This window comes from Eurosta solidaginis, chromosome 5, assembly GCF_040869045.1.
Source record: "Eurosta solidaginis isolate ZX-2024a chromosome 5, ASM4086904v1, whole genome shotgun sequence".
NCBI classification, from domain to species: Eukaryota; Metazoa; Arthropoda; class Insecta; order Diptera; family Tephritidae; genus Eurosta; species Eurosta solidaginis.
The window spans coordinates 167,298,498-167,316,555 of record NC_090323.1 but is presented as its reverse complement, the minus strand read 5'-3'; the positions used below and the strand labels follow the sequence as shown (position 1 = coordinate 167,316,555).

The window sequence follows — 18,058 nt, the reverse complement described above, 5'->3', positions numbered from 1 at the left end:
AACATATCCCTCAAGAGAGGAACGGAATGCGGGCATAGACATTGTAGGGGTATTAGATCTACACAGACCTAAATGGAAAAGGTAACTGGAGCTAAAACGTGCTCCTGCAGTGTATTCCAGGCGAAAGTCTATGCCGTGGTGAGATCCGCAAAATTTCTTCAGGATAGTACGGCCCCAGATACAAACTTAGCGATCTTTGTCCACTGCCAGGCCGCCTTATATGCAGTGTAAATTAAACACTGTGCGGGGGTGATAGGTCCATAAGACGTCGAAGTGTCTCCCCTCGCTGGGTACAGCGGTTTTGAAGGGAGCGAGTTTGCATATGAGAGGAAGAGGAAAGGTTCCGAAATAAATATAAGCAGAGTGGACGGATCAGTGTGACCACCACTGGCTTATCTCATAGAAAAATCATGGGAATGAGATAAGAGCAGTGGACTTGCTGTGGACCAACCGGGTTGATTGCGAGGTCTCAATGCTCTATATAAATGTTGGGATAGAAAAAGAGCGCTAATCTCATTCTCTAGCTAAACATATCTGAGTGAGTACTAACAATGCTCCGAGGGTGATGCAAAATTATTTAGAATAAATTTTAAGCTCTGCGTTAAACTGGATTTCACTGCTTAAATTTTGACCCCAGCGGGTAAGGCGGTTAGAATGTACCTGCGGTAGGTATGCCTGTCGTTTGCCAGGGCAATATATAGCTTATCCAAACCCAATTGTCAATCTCAACTATTCGTGGCGAATCCTAGCCGAGGCTCTGGCAACCCCGAACTCCTCACGGATCTAGGAGGTGGAAAGGCTGAATGACCTAGAAGGTCGCATGTAGTCATAATAAATCGTTCTCGAGATGGTGGAGCTTAGTACCGGAGCGTACCGAATCTGCATCCGACAAAGGACCATCAACATCGATAACACTCCTCAAGGCCTTCGGGGAGTGTCCTTATCACTTCAACAACAACAACTTAAATTCTGCACCTTCTGCTATAGTGCAAATCGCTGAACTGTCGAATAAGTAACTCAAAATTTCAGTAAATCAAACTGTTCTTTCCTTACAATACTACTATGATACCAGTAATTGACAATTAAATTACTCGCGTACTTCAATCACAACGTTAAATCATCTTTTGGACCGCGCTGCTTTTCGCCCCGTTTACTTATTTATCCTAGGGTGTAGACTTTTCACGAACAGCCGTTTAGAATTGTTGCTTATTTTTTTTAATTTCTGTATCTCTATGTTGTTTATATGTTTCTCTTTTCTATCCTCTATGTATGGGTGCGTAAATGCCTGAGTAATGTGCGCTCTTCATTGCTATATACATCTCTGCATTTGATATTCACGTTCCCTTCTATGTGCATGTGTGTGACTGTTTTCGATTTAATCGACTTGCCATGCTGCAGTTGTTATTCAGCCTATATAACTAGAGGCATAGTGACGTACATATAAAAACTGCTAATATTTGCCATATTATCATGAGTTTAGCATTGCTGCTTTTAGGTTCTATTAAAAATAAAGTTTATGTTAAAAAAAAAATAAAAAATTTCTGAGATTTTTTATATTTGTCTGACGATACCTGAAATTTCTTCAAATTTGTTAAAAGGCTGTAAAGCCAACCCGTTAAGTTTCCAGTAAACATGAAAATTAAACACCATCTCAAGCGATAAGCTATTGACAAAAGGCAAACAAGCAAAGAAAAAAATTAGAAACCTTTTTCTCTATATTTCTCCTAGTCACTTTGTCTACCTAAGTTAAATAAAAGCAAACAAAGGAAACAATCAAAGAATTTAAATTAAAACGAAAGTAAACAAGTAAGGAAGGCTAAGTTCGGGTGTAACCGAACATTACATACTCAGCTGAGAGCTATGGAGACAAAATAAGGGAAAATCACCACGTAGGAAAATGAACCTAGGGTAACCCTGGAATGTGTTTATATGACATGTGTATTAAATGGAAAGTATTAGAGAGTATTTTAAGCGGGAGTAGGCCATAGTTCTATAAGTGGACGCCTTTTCGAGATATCGCCATAAGGGTGGACCAGGGGTGACTCTAGAATGTGTTTGTACGATATGGGTATCAAATGAAAGGTGTTAATGAGTATTTTAAAAGGGAGTGGGCTTAGTTCTATAGGTGGACGCCTTTTCGAGATATCGCCATAAAGGTGTACCAGGGGTAGGTAGGTAGGTTGAACTGGCCGGTCCATGAGGACCTCACATAGACTGATTGAGTCCGTAGTGTTACCAGAAGTTTGTTTTAACGACCAAACTGAAAAACCCTATCAAAAACCAGGACCTATGTTATAAAATAACTCCGTCCTCTTGGCAAATACTAGAAGGTTCCTAGGACTTAAGCCACTTGCTGCTTGTAGATCTGACAGCTGTATCACTCCTAATAGCTGGAGTCTTAGCCTGGCAAGTGCAGGGCACGAGCACAGAACGTGCTCGATCGTTTCCTCCTTCAACCCGCACTTCCCACATCTGCTATCACTGAGCAAGCCTATTTTAAAGGCATGTGACGCCAGAAGGCAGTGTCCAGTCAGAATACCCGTCATGAGTCTACAGTCCTCTCTTTTTAATGATAGGAGCAACTGTGTTAGTCTAAGGTTGTAAGACCTACACATAATTTTCGACACTTTACAGTCCCGCGCTTGGACCCACGCCTTTCCCGCTTGGTCGATCATGTGCACCTTTCGCCTTCGCTTAATCTCGCCCAATCCAATTGGGACATCTACGGAGCAAGCTTCAAGGGATGCGCCCTTTTTAGCTAGTTCATCCGCTTTTTCATTCCCATCTATTCCCATATGCCCTGGGACCCAATATAGATGTATGCTTCTCCCTGTCCCGATACTCTCAAGAGACTGCTTACACTTTAACATGCAATTAGATGCTGTGCTATGCGAGATTATTGCCTTAATTGCTGCTTGACTGTCAATATAAAAGTTAACACGGTTGCAGCTTAAGCTATTCTCTTCCTGGGTTACTACTGCTTTGTTTACGGCTAATATTTCCGATTGGAAAACGCTACAGTAATCCGGCAGCCTGTAGGATCTGCTTATTTCCAGATCAGCGCAGTATACCGCAGACCCTACTCCTTCCACTACTTTGGAACAGTCGGTGTACACATGTATCGCCTCGTCCGCCATTTGCGCACCCTTGCGCCAACCGTCCACCTTTATTTTGGCCTTAAGATCTCCCTCGAAGCGCAGATAGGGAATCATGTAGTCTGTTCGTCTTGTGATTGATGACGGTATACTACTATGGCCATATGGTCGGCGCTCAAGCTGCCCCGAAGCACCCAGCCTGGTTGCGGTCGTTAACGCTTTGTTCTTTTCTACCAAGTCTACAGGTGGGATGTGCAAAATGGCATAGAGTGCAGCCGTCGGGGTTGATTTCAGGGCTCCCGTAATGCTAAGCATCGATAGTCTGCATACCCCCTCTAATTTTTTGAGGTATGTTGTTTTTTGTGTGGCTTTCCACCAAACAGGAACTCCATATTATAGAATAGGGCTTACAATCGCTGTAAAAACCCAATGAGAAAGAGAGGGCGATAGGCTCCACGTACACCCCAGCATTCTTTTACATGCGTAGAGTGCCGTTGAGGCCTTCTTGACCCTCTCCTCCACGTTGAGCTTCCATGACAGCTTACTGTATAGGATGATTCCTAAATATTTTGTGCAAGGTTTCTCCTGTAAGGTCACCCCTCCTAACTTAGGCCTGGTCCAATTTGGGACCTTGTACCTCTTTGTAAACAAGACCATATCCGTCTTCTCCGCATTGACTTTCAACCCGACATTAGATGCCCAGGTATGAATATCGCGAAGCGCCCGATCCATCAAAGAACTAATCGTTGGAAGGCACTTTCCACTTATGACAATTGTAACGTCATCTGCGTAAGCCGTAAGTAAGTTTTATGGGTCCCTCATCGAATTGCCTGAGCAGTTGGTTGATGACCAGCGTCCACAGCAGAGGTGATAGCACCCCTCCCTGCGGCGTGCCCCTGTCCACTGATTTCGTGGCCTCGTACAATCCCCATTGTGATGTAATCTTTCTGCAATTTAACATGCAGCCGATCCATCTGATTAAGGCAGGATATACTTTAATGTAATTAAGACCATCCATAATCGCCCATTTTGCAACATTATTGAAAGCCCCGGCAATGTCCAAGAAGACTCCTAGAGCATACTCCTTATATTCCAGGGATTTCTCAATGCTTATTACCACCCTATGCAAGGCGGTGTCTACCGACTTGCCTTTGGTGTACGCATGCTGTGTTGTGGAGAGCAGCTTTTCATCCACGTTGGACTTTATGTACACATCTATCAGCCTCTCAAAGGTTTTGAGCAGAAATGGTGTTAAGCTAATGGGTCTATAGTCTTTGGAATACATGTGACCGATCTTCCCCGCCTTTGGTAGAAAAGCTACACGAGCAGTTCTCCAAGAGTGCGGTACATGATTCAGTCGTATGCACCCATCGAATATTATTTTAAGCCATTCCACGACCGCCCTACTTGAGACTTGTAGCATGGCCGGGAATATACCATCTGGGCCCGGCGATTTAAACTTAGAAAACGTCTTCACTGCCCACTTGATCTTGGTATCGGTCACCAAGCCCGGCACTACTAGCTCCGTGATCGGAGTGTGAGTGATGTCTGCTGGCTCCTCTAAACCGTCTCCCTATAAGAAATGTGTATCGAGAAGCATCTCAAGGGACTCCTCACTATTACGTGATCATTCCCCGTTCTCTTTCTTTATTAGTCCCTGGACTATGTTTCCCTTTGCTAGGACTTTTTTCAACCGTGCTGTTTCGCTGGAGCACTCTATGTCCGTACAGAAACTTTTCCATGAGTTTATCTTCGCCCTTCGCTTTCACGCTTGTATATCCTCAGTAGATCCCTGTACTCGTCCCGACACGCTTCGCTTTCCGCGGTCTTTGCGAGCTTAAACATTTCTTTAACCTATCTTTTTAGAAGACTCAGCTCATTGCTCCACCATGGCGGCTTTGCTTTTCCTCTGAATCTTCTTAGAGGGCAAGCTTTGTTATACGCAGTCATAAGCGTCCTTGTTAGGAATTCATTCGACTCCTCCAGTTCCTCTACATTAGCAAACTCTTTGGGTTGTCCCAGTTTTGTTTCTACATGTTTCTGGCATTTAGTCCAGTTCGTCGCCCTAGGGTTTCTAAAGGTTCCTCCCTTCTCTACCCTCTTTAGGGGGATGTTGAAGCTGATATACGCATGGTCGGAGAAGGATGGTCTATCAAGAACCATCCAATCATACCTTGATATATCACGCTCGGAGCTCAACGTAATGTCCAGAACATTGCTGCATGTTGGACCAATGTATGTAGGGACATTTCCCCTTTTGGCTATCTGCATATTGGTTTGCAGGATGTAACAAAACAGAGATTCACCTCTCTCGTTCGTATCTGCTCTTCCCCACGCATTGTGGTGCGCATTTGCATCTGCGCCTATGACCAACCGCCCTTTGCGCCCTTCCTCCTGTACTAGCTTTTGCACTCCATCGGTGGGACCTCCGCAGCATGGGCCATGTAGCAGGACGCCAGGATAAATGCCTGCTTATTCTTTTGCTCAACGGCCACCGCTACGGGATCCTCAGTGGTGTAATTAGGCAGCATATATGAATGCAGCTGTTTCCTTACCATTACTATAGCTCGCACCCGTCCTTCCGTTTGCGCGTAGTAAACGCCAAACCCGCGCGCGCTAAGTCCAGAAACCTTTCCTCCCAATAAGAACCACGGCTCCTGGATCAGCGCCACGTCAAACGAACCCTCCTCAAGGGTTAGGAGGAGTTCGCTCGACGCCACTTTACTGTGTTAGATGTTTATCTGTAGCACTCGCAGCACCATTGGGCTGTTTGTCCCCCTCCAGCACCTTCGTCCTGACGTCGTCGTCCTCCCCTTGCCCTTTTGGTTTAGAGTATTCGAGGCCCCTTCAGCCTCTCGTGACTGTTGTGCAGGGTGTTCCTCTGTGCGAGTCACAACACCATTTAGCGGTTGGTCCTCTTCTAGCACGTTCGTGGTGACGTCGGGGACCTCCACCTGTCTTTTTTCCCTTAGGCTTTTGAGGTACTTTTCGACTTGGCCCACCACTAGCGTGTTAGGGTTTTTATCCTTGGGACTTCTTTTCCTGACTCGCATGTAAATTCTGCCAGTGCCAAAGGACATTTTTCCAAGCTGCGTGTGCAAAATATCCTCCGCCTGCTTGTTTATTTGGAAGATGTAGAACTGACCATCCTCGGTAGGCCGAGATACAGTAAGTAGCTTCCAATCCTGTGTCGGTATGTTCGGATTCTGATTCTGCAGAAGTCGCAGTGTATCCTCCGACTTCATCACGCATGGTATCCATACCTTACCTTTTGGTACCGTGGGGATTTGCGCTCTATCCACCACCTCAAACCGCGCGTTCGTGCCTTGCCTTTGGAGGTTTGGAACCACTTCCTCCAGCCACCGCAAGCTCGGGATGTTGTCGCACGCTATCATCTTCACACCGTTATACCATCCCCCCGAATCAAATGTTGGAAAGGGCTTACTTGGTTGTTCCCGCATTATCTTAAGCATTAAGCTAATAAGCTCCCTTTCCACAGATCTCCAGCTTTCAGTAGTCATTTGTCCGAAAGGACTGCTACGATCAACCAGCGCCACAGTCAGTGACTGCTTTGCCACATCACTCATCTTCTCGGGAAAAGCAGGAGTCTTAGTGTTATCTCCCTTTGGCACCTCCGAGAAAGCCGGAGTCTTAGCGTTAACTCCCTTTAGCGCCTCCGAGAAAGCCGGAGTCTTAGCGTTACCTCCCTTTGGCTTATCTCCTACTTCCTTAATTGGAACTTCCCTCTGACTCGCAGCTTTCGAGGTAGTTGCTACCTCGCTATTGGAGCCCATCTGTCTTACAGCTTTGGGCCTATTTGTCTTGTCTATGCGACTGCCCTGCCTCGCGGCTCTACGACTGGGTCCTTTCGGCCTCTTGAAAGCAGGCTTGTCGCCTTCCGCCGAACGTTGCCTCTTCATTCTGCCATTCGACGCTTCTTCCTCCTCGTACCGGTTGCAGAACCGAGGGTTTCTGGCAGAAAACCTTTTGAACTGCCTTCGACCTACTTCTACCGCTTCATGGGCCCATTCCAAGCGCTCGATCTCCACTTCTGTTGAGTCGACCACTGCTCCCAAGCGTTGAAAAATTCTTAGTGCTGCACGGTACTGCGAGAGAGCTCTTTTACTTCCTCTGCTCCGTACCCTTCTCCACTCTTCTACTCCGTTTTCATTTGTGTGCTTCTCCAACACGGAGTTCATTGAATCAGCACTACTCTTGCTCCACGAGTCCGACGCATCGCTTAATTCGTATTTGTCGTCCTTGGATTGCGACTCAGTCCTCCTCTTTACATCGTCCTTATTACAGTCAGTTAATGAGTCGTTCATCTTGGTCGTACGACCGCCTGCCCGAAAAGGCGGTCTCCGCGGTCCAGTATTATATACGGGGAAAGAACCGTCCGCCGCAGCAGCGCCCCTTGCTGTAGTAAGGCCATTAATACTTCCCGAGGTGGCCCGGTATCGGGAAGGCTTCGTTCGAATACAGCCGAATTTATCCCCTGGCTGCAAATCGTCCAATAGGCACGGTCCGCATAATACCCTGGATTAGGGGGTTGGCAGTTCTTGGTCACCGACATCCCGCCGCCCTCGTATGAGGCGCAACGGCGTAGATGTCAGTCCTAACCAACTCCGCCTCATAGTTGGGCGCTATGGAATTTCGCTAAGCCTTCACACTAACGACAAGGTGCCTACCCTAGTGAGGGGTGACTCTATAATGTGTTTGTACGATATGGGTATCAAATTAAATGTATTAATGAGGGTTTTAAAAGGGAGTGGTGGTAGTTGTATATGTGAAGGCGTTTTCGAGATATCAACGAAAATGTGGACCAGGGTTACCCAGAACATCATCTGTCGGGTACCGCTAATTTATTTATATATGTAATAACAAGAACAGTATTCCTGCCATGATTCCTAGGGCTTTTGATTTCGCCCTGCAGAACTTTTTCATTTTCTTCTACTTAATATGGTAGGTTTCACACCCATTTTACAAAGTTTTTTTCAAAAATTATATTTTGCGTCAACAAGCCAATCCAATTACCATCTTTCATTCGTTTTTTCGTATTTGGTATAGAATTATGGCATTTTTTTAATTTTTCGTAATTTTCGAAATCGAAAAAGTGGGCGTGGTCATAGTCGGATTTCTGCCATTTTTTATACCAATATAAAGTGAGTTCAGATAAGTACGTGAATTGAGTTTAGTAAAGATATATCGATTTTTGCTCAAGTTATCGTGTTAACGGCCGACTGTGTATAAAAACTGGGCGTGGCTTCAACCGATTCCGCCCTTTTTCACAGAAAACAGTTATCGTCCTAGAATCAAAGCCGCTACCAAATTTCACAAGGATTGGTCAATTTTTGTTCGACTTATGACATTAAAAGTATGCTAGACAAATTAAATGAAAAAGGGCGGAGCCACACCCACTTTGAAATTTTCTTTTATTTTTATATTTTGTTGCACCATATCATTACTGGGGTTGAATGTTGACATAATTTACTTATACACTGTAAAGATATTAAATTCTTTGTTAAAATTTGACATTAAAAATTTTTTTTTTAAGTGGGCGTTGTCGTTTTCCGATTAATCCACGTATCAAGTTTCTTCACTTTGTTAGCCTTTGGTATTATACTACCGCATTTTAGGATACCGAAAAAAGGGTGTTGTTAGCATTCGATTTTCAATACAGATAAAAATAAGTCAGCTTACAAAAGTTTATAAAGATATCTTAATTTTCACTCAACCTATCTTGTTAACGTGCAGACGGACGGACGGACATGGCTCAGCCAAAACTTTTTCGATGATAAGGAAAGAGATAAAATAAGTATGCTAAAGTTATCTTCGAAACAGTGTTGGGAACTAAAGGTTGTACCACAAAGCATAGTTTTCTTTTATAGTATTTGAATGCAGTGAAATCATTTTGTGTTAGTAGTTTGAACAATCCATATATTATATGAAAGACTCCTACTTTTTTTGGAAATAATATTTAAGTTTGCTCCATCGAACAGAATTTTTAATTTATGTTCGCATTTTATTAAAATGTACTACCATGTGTCAACGCCTTTTAAATAAAATCATTCTTTTCCTGAAAATTAGACATGCCGGCACTACAACCAAAGTTTCACACATTGCTCTACACTGGCGGTGACCGCGAGCATGACCCGATTCGCCTAAAATTTAATGTAGTTCACACATACACTTTTACTATTGGCGTTGGCAACCTTCACCTTTGTTGCTGCTTTAGTATTACCCTAAACATGGTGTCCATTATCAAACTCCTTCGGTGTGGGAGGGACAAAAATCCCGAGTCGCTCCTGTAAACAAAACCGGCTGCCGTGGGAAGCCAACCCTGACTGACTCACACCTCTTCGGTGTAATATTTCTCTAAGACTTTCGTTTTGGAATTACTTTACTTTGAGGGTGCGATTACAAAAATAATAATTTTACAAAGTAAATTTTTTAAAGAAAAACATAAAAAAAAAAATTTTTAATTTTATTTGTATATTATTTTACATACTGTATGGCGTCACTTGATTTGGGACATAAATTGATAATTTGTGTTGGCAACTTTTGCATACATGGTTTGTAAGATATGGCGTAAGAAATTTCTTAAAGAATAAACTAGCAGCGAAATATTTCCCAAAGTGACAGCGATTGATAATAATAAGTAAACACAAGCATTTTCCTTAATATTCTAAGAGCCCGTGACCCAGACCTTCGTCATTTTATAAAAACTGAAATTTCGTTAGCGCATACTCCCGCCTGTAATAGGAACGTTGTTACACTATGCAGCTTAAGTCATAGTGGCTTTAGCAAATATGGTGCAGAAAATCAAAAACTAGACCCTATTTTGTAAACGCTGATTTTTAAAAATTGTATTCTTAACGATATTAGAAGTGACTTACCTATTTTCCAGACACTTTTTATAGTGGTATTTTCCATCCAAGCACTTTAAATCCTTCTCAACTTGAAAAGACATTCAAGCAATTTTATAATGAACCAAATAGAGAAAATAAACTTGAAATATTGTTTGCCGGAAACAAAATATTTGCTTTTGTATTATGAAAAAGAACAGCTTTGTGTTACAGAAAGACTTGATGAAAGTAGGGTCTAATTTTTGATTTTTTGACCGATATCTGGTAAAGGCACTATGATTCAAGTTTCTTAGTGTATCAACATTCCTAAATCAGGTCGAAGTATGCGCTGATGAAATTTAAGTTTTTATAAAATAACGAAAGTTTGGCAGTCATGGGCTTTTGTTCTAAAAATTTAAAATTAAATTCAAATGCAGTAGTGTTATTATACTTCACTTGAGTATAATCAAATTGTCAAAGGTTATGTTATAGTTAAAGAAACGCATTCGACTCATAAAGAAAAATGAGCTCAAAACAAGGCCCTTAATTGAAGCTCCATTTTACACGTAAAAAGAAAAAGATATAGATTGGAAAGAGCAAATGAGTTACTGCGCTATACAATAGTGCGAACTACGATGGTTATAAAACTAATAGAAATCTATTTGGAAGCTGATTCAGTCATTTAAACCCACTTACAGAACGATAAGTTCTCTTCTTAACTCAAAGAATTTTAACTCGTACTCGTTGCTCTTCATGTGTTCTTTACTGTGTATAATTATTTTATGAAAACCATTTAAAGAATGGCATCAGATTAGCGTATCCGACAAAATTGTTCAGTAAGTAATAAACAAAAATTAAAGCAACACAAAGTCTTTCGTGCGATCAGTTGTAAATTCTCAAGGAATCGACCCCTTCAAGTGACGCAGATTCATACATACATTTAACATTAAACAAAATATTTAAGCGTATACTTACGTCATAATTCTCTGGCAAGCCAGGTGGTCCCGGCGGTCCAGGTTGTCCCTGTACGCCTGGCATACCGTCGACACCTGGCTCACCTTTCGGGCCTTGCAAACCCTCGGGACCACGGGAGCCAGGATCGCCCCTATCGCCGCGATCACCTTTGGGACCGGGGGCACCGCGTTCACCTGGTTTCCCTGTAGCACCCTGTAAATAGAAAAGAAAGGTACAAATAGAAGAATTAGTAATTATACAGAATAAGATATAAAAAAAATAGCTTTGTATAAGTTAAAATTCTAAAAATATTCTAGCATAATTTTTCTGAGTATATTTAATAAAGGTATTTAGCAAATATTAATTCGCAAATTAGTTAGCTATTTCTTTATTAGTGTTCAATATTATTTTCAAACACAGTTATATGAGCCAGCAAATAGGAATAAGTTTATGCTCCCACCACCACATAAATTTCGAATGTGAATTGCTGAAAATTTGTAGCTGCACATCGTGGAAAATTCAATCAACTCCGAATTGATCTGCTAAATTTTGCATATTATGCTAAATACTGAGACTTTCTTTCAATAATTGACTGCACTTTATCAGTATAGAGATGGTCAGCTGCGAAATCTTCGTGATATAAATTCAATCGAAATACAAGTTAGTCGAAACCGAACTACATCCGCACAAAAAAAAAAAAAAATAATGCTTGGCACGACATGCATTCGTGAAGATTAAGGCCTAGCTTATCTTCACATATGCGCTGTGATTTTTTTTAATTTTTATTCACCAATTGACGAAGATCTCTTCGGGGTTTTTAATAAATTACTGTCGAGAAGCGACAGCGAAATTTGTTTCTAAGCAATACATAAATAAGTTTTGATTTTGATTTTATTATCCACTTTCGGTTAAATGAAGCTCACTGCCATGGAGGATGTGGTATCCGTTCAGTGTTGGTTGAGCTGGCTTCAGGCATATCTATATAGGAGAAGACAGGCTTCAAATTCCCAGCAGCCATCTTCGTCTGGCTCAGGTAAATATATGCTCACTTAAATATCTGATTGAAAATTGATCTTAAATCTGTTTGCACCCGATACCCATATTATCTTGTACAACGCAATCATAATAAGACACTCTCATACCACAAAAGATCACACCACATTTGAACTTAGGGCTATAGTAGCGGAATTTATGTTGGGAGCTCTATCCGTAGGAGCATTATTTAGTATAGCGTTCATGCGTGTGTGGCCTTGGACCCAGATGATGTTGTTTTACATAATAACTATCTGACCTTGCCTTCGCATCGATCAATCAATAGCACCACAGTATAAGTCAGGGCTTTAGTAGCCGCTTGGCTATTCGATTTTGTATAAAAATAATTTCGACCCACCCGTGAACCACTAAAACAGTCAAATGACCAGGACGGGCTATTTTCCGCAGTCATTTATCAAGGCAATGCCTGAGGTAAAGCTTGCAAAGGGTATAATTGTCTGTACACAATAGTGTGTGGGATGTTCGATAAAGTTAAAGTTGGTAAGAATTCTGGAGTACTCGAAGTGAGAGGCTCAAAGCCTATGCCACGAAGCTTGATCATCGACCGCGTCCGCATGCAGACATTCAATACTAGATAGATGTACAATGCCAATGTTTTTATTATACTCAGAGCAACACTAATGCCAACATACGATGTCCGGTGTAGTGACACTTATATTTTAGTAATGCTCACAGTGTCCAGTAAATTACATTAAACCAACCCCCCAATGGAAAAGTAGCGGATATTGTCTACTAACTCATGAAATCAGTGTACGACCACTGATCGGTGGTCTGAAGCAACAAAAGGCCACTGAGGTCTTCCAAAACCCAATGCTCTTCATTGGGCTTTCAGGGTAGTTTCGTATCGAAAATTATTCTGAGAAATATTATATACTGGCAGAAACCAGCGGTTTTTCGATAAACGAGGGGGTCCTGCAAATGGCGATGTTTTATTTTCTCATAAAAACAATTTCGATTTACTGGAGATGATTCAGACAGTCGGCTTGCCCAGATAGATTACTAGCTTCTAACTCTAACAAAAGCTCATCTACTACCAGAACCGCAGATAAAATTTCCCCTTTTGGCAGCATTCTGCACAACTTTCCTCCAGTTGTGGCTATTCATACACCGGATTCAATAGTTTATTTCCACAAAAGACCATAGTTTAACATTCTCACTAACGAAATATAAATATAATTGCAGTAAATATGTAAACCCTAACTACTAACATCTAGCGATCAAAATTGAAAATGTAAAAAAATGTCTTATCTTTTGGCACGCCTTCATTGCATGCTTTTAGGCGCGCACGCTATGTTAGTTAAAGTTCTATACGCGGTTTTGATTCTTTTTGAATTTTACTTAAAATTTTCTTCATTTTGTTTTTTACTTTTTCTTAATGTTTTGAAAGTTGCATGTTTTGCTATTTTTTTCGTTCTTGTTACAATTATTTTTGTTGTAGCTCGCTTATTTTATCTGATTTAATTAATTGCGTTCAGTAGAGGGGATTAGCTTGGCAGTTTGTAATATTGTTTGGATTGCGACAAGTCAGTAACGGAATTTCCGGTATTTTTACATATTTTCTCGCCCAAACAACATGCAACATAGTAAAAACATCAAAAATATGTAAATCCAAAACAGAAAGGAAGGTACTAAAAAGAAAAGGAAAAAAACACAATAACACTTAAATAAAAAGAAGCTTATTTCTCTTAAAAAAAAAATAATAAAATTTATACGCTTACAAGTTAAAAATGTTTCTTTAAGTTTTTGGCTTACTTTTTGAGTGAGTAAAATTTATTAGCAGTAATATCATTTTATGTTCATCTTTCAAAGGTTAGCATGAGTTTATCACAACATATCAACGTGGGTTAGGGTTTTATAAAGCCGTAACGGAATTTTAGTAAGAGGGAATTATAAGCACGAGCAGAGTACAGCAGAAAGTGTTCATATCTACCTTTTTTAATTTGAAAAAAATTTATATTTGAAAGCTTGTTTTATGTAAACTTTACTCTATTATTCATTAAAAATTAACTACACAGAATAAAGAAAAACTTGTATTTTTAATTTTTTCTTTCTGTATTGCGAGCGATTCACTTCGAAACGATACACAGCAATGGCATCCTTTATGATTTTTTTCGGGCTTTACATTTGAGTAATGTTAAAAATGGAGAATCCTGGAATTTGGGGCTGATCTCACAAAGGTCAATATGATTGGTTATACTATTTTAGAAATCTTTACTTATATCTTTCTTTTCATGGGATTGATAACAGTGAGAGCTGGAAAAGATGGTCTCCTAAATGATGGTGTATTTTTATTCTACTAAAATTGATAATTTGGGTTTTATTATTAGTATCTCCCTTTCCACACCTTTTACTTTAATCTCTTTTCTCTTGCCTTACATTTCTAATTATCATAGAGTGGGCACATACATTTACTTACCTTTCTACCTACCTATAGGTAGCAGATGAAGAAAGCGGCTTTGGGATCCTTCCAAGTTTTTAATCCACAAAGAAAAGAGCGAGATGCGTTGTTGGACCCAAAGGGGTTTTGTATTTATAAAAGACCGCACTTTTACGGAGATCAGAGGAGATTGTAGGCTTTAGATATATTCTGATTACAATTACAAAAATTCGAAAAAAGGTATTGATTTTCGCCAAAGCACCCCTTCCCTTATATAAAAAAAATATGATTGTGTAACTGTTATGACCGTGGATTTTAATCCGATGTCCGCAACTTTACAGTCAAGTACTCTTATTCACAGAGTTAACTCGCACACGTAAATTTGTGAGAAATATTCAATCAAGGAATCTTGATTTAAAAAATTGAAGACAAATGAATGTAAAGCGCCATAACCTCCGAAGATATTTTAGGTCGAGCTTTTCTTCCAATTTGCGTCGTGCTCCTTTTATTTTTTCCTAAAAATTGGCGGGACTGCACCTATTTATTTTATGCCGCCTCCAAATGGCATTTACAAGGCAGATGATTTTTCACGAGAAGCTTTTCTTGACAGAAATACACCCGGAGTGTTTGCTAAATCACTTACGAGGGGCGACACCGTTTAGAATAATTTTCTTCTAATTGAAAAAGCTTGTTTCTAAAATTTTGATGTTGGTATGCACGTGGTGTGAAGCCAGGATATTAGGTATGGTAGCCGGAGCATGCTACTATCACACCACGGCGGTTGCGAAAGACAAATTTTCCATCTAATTAATGCAAAATTTTATACACAAATAAGAATTTCTTACTCATAACATAAAAATAACCATCAATTTAAAGAAAGTTTGTTTGGGAAACGGTTTAGGTAAGTGGATTTTTTCGAGTAGAATGCCAGATTATTAGAACTCTTGATTTAATTCAAAACTTCAAGTCGACTTCTTCAAGCCAGTTTCAACTCTGCTGAATTATTTATATGATCACGATGCTACTGATTTTTATGTGTCAGCGGATAGAAGACGAACGATTCATTTCTTTGAATTACTTTACACGAGAGGTGTTACCTGCTGAAGTCTGAAAATTCCAACTGTCAGGACAAAATATTCTGCCTTGCCCACACTGTACGACTATTTTCTAAGCTCCTATAGAAAACTGTATTTAGAAGAGTAGATCTTCTCTTTCAAAAATCAAGAACTGTTGCTATTGCCATTTGCTATGGTTTGTCTAATGCTACCCATCACCTGGAGACCACACATGTCAGACTTTGCGTGGACAAGAACATAAGCCTACTTTCCTGCTTATCTCGAATCTCGATCTCTTTCTAAAGGTTGTTCAAAATAACTGGGTGCATAAGTGGAGACAGATTAGTCCGTTGAACTGTTCTACTATATAACCCCAAGTACTGGGCCATTTGTACATACAAGATATATTTAAAAACTACCTATGAATGTTTCCAGGATTTGGTCATCTTAATTCGTCAGATATATACAACATTATTTTCCTATTTTCCACAAAATGTGTCCTAGTTGCTTTGTATTCCGATGATGGCTAGTTACAGGAAGAAAATAATATTCATACATTTCCGTCCGGAAGTATTGCTAAATTTGCATTATTTTTATACCCAGCATGCCATGCACACAGAGTATATTAACTTTGATTGGATAACGGTTGGTTGTAGAGGTATAAAGGAATCGAGATAGATATAGACTTCCATATATCAAAATCATCAGTATCGAAAAAAAATTTGATTAAGCCATGTATGTCCGTCCTCCCGTTAACACGATAACTTGAGTAAATATTGAGTTATCTTGACCAAATTTGGTACACGAGCCTATCTCGACCCAGACGATATTGGTTTTGAAAATGAGCGAAATCGGATGATAACCACGCCCACTTTTTATATACATATATAACATTTTGAAAAACACAAAAAACTTGCTAATTTACATTAAATACACCTAGAATGTTGAAATTTAACATGTGGACTGATATTCAGACTCTTGATAAAAATTTGAAAAACATTTTTTGAATCGGCCTGGCACCGTCATATTGTGATAAAATCAATTTTACAAATATTATTAATAATAAATCAAAAATTGTTAAACCTATCGTAACAAAATTCGGCAAAAAGGTTGCCTTTACTATAAGGAATGCTTTGAAGAAAAATTTACGAAATCGGTTAAGGACCACGCCCACTTTTATATAAAAGATTTTTAAAAGGGTCGCGAACGAACAAAATAAGATATATCTTTACAAAAAAGAGATTTATATCAATGGTATTTAATTTCCCAAGTGGATTTATAACAATAAATAGAAAAAACTTCAAATTAAAAAAAAAAATGGGCGTGGCACCGTCCCTTTTATGACTAAGCAATTTTCTATCTTTCGGGAGCCATAGCTCGAAAAAAAATTTACATATCCTAAAGAAATTGTGTACATATATTTTTATTATAGCAGAAAATATTTCTAGTAAAAATGGACGAGATCGGTTAAAGACCACGGAAACTTAGATATAAAACAAATTTAAAAGAGGCGTAGACTAGAATAATAAGCTATAACTTAGCAAAAAATAGTTTCGAATCAATGATATTTCACTTATCAAGTTTTATTGTAAGAGGAAATGGGGAGATATTTTTTTTTTAAACCGGCGGTGCCACGTGTTATGTAGAAAAGTAATTTGTCTGAATTGAAATGTACAATTGAAGCTCACGCTGAGTATATAATGTTCGGTTACACCCGAGCTTAGACGCCTTTACTTGTTTATGTATGAATTTATTGCACAAGCCAATCGCTTAAACGTTAAGACTAATTCTTGAATCGGAAAATTGATTCAACCGAAAATAGTCTTCAGCATCTACAAGAAATGGTTTAAAATTCTTTTCTTATAAAATAAAGCAATTTATTTTTACAAATTTTAACACATTGACTTCTAAGGCACTTTCAGCAAATAAGATGTTGGGCCACAGCATTTTTCTTTTTTAAATCTCATCAGAGACATCAAAATTGGAATTTAGGGTAGTGCTGGTAATATTTTCTGCTTAGAAACAGGCAGTTTTTAACTAATTAGTATTTCACACACATATGTTAGACGTGGGGCCTACCGACTTTTTTTATTTCAGGGCCATGGCGGACATATATGCACGACAAAAACATTGGCTAAACACCAGAATACATCATCGTCAAACAAGCTCTAATTTGAGGACGGGCGTAAAGTGGTACCGAAAACTGGGTATAGAATATCTGCTTGGATTATCAGTAGTAAATGCTTTTGTAGTGTACAAGAAAGCTATAAAAAACAAGTAAGGAAGGTTAAGTTCGGGTGTAACCCAACAAAACATACTCAGTTGAGAGCTATGATGACAACATAAGGGAAAATAACCATGTAGGAAAATGAACCGGGGGAAACCCTGGAATGTGTTTGTATGATATGCGTATCAAATTAAAGGCATTAAAGAGTATTTTATGAGGGAGTGGGCCATAGTTCTATAGGTGGACGCCATTTAGGGATATAGCCATAAAGGTGGATCAGGGTTGACTCTAGAATGGGTTTGCACAATATGGGTATCAAAAGAAAGGTGTTAATGAGTATTTTAAAAGGGAGTAAACCTTAGTTCCATAGGTGGACGCCGTTTCGATATATCGCCATAAAGGTGGACCAGGGGTGACCCTAGAATTTGTTTGTACAATATGTGCATCAAACG

General features: G+C 39.7%; 1 protein-coding gene across 17 annotated transcripts in view; it reads right to left on the bottom strand.

Annotated features, from left to right (window-relative positions):
• LOC137233656 (collagen alpha-1(XV) chain-like) overlaps nucleotides 1-18,058 on the bottom strand; it is a 1,316,768-nt gene that overhangs the window by 305,884 nt on the left and 992,826 nt on the right. For all 17 annotated transcript variants that reach the window (XM_067756874.1, XM_067756865.1, XM_067756879.1 and 14 more), the window contains one exon: nucleotides 10,916-11,107. In XM_067756874.1, coding sequence (XP_067612975.1) covers nucleotides 10,916-11,107 — 192 coding nt within the window. The remainder of the gene's footprint in view (nucleotides 1-10,915; nucleotides 11,108-18,058) is intronic.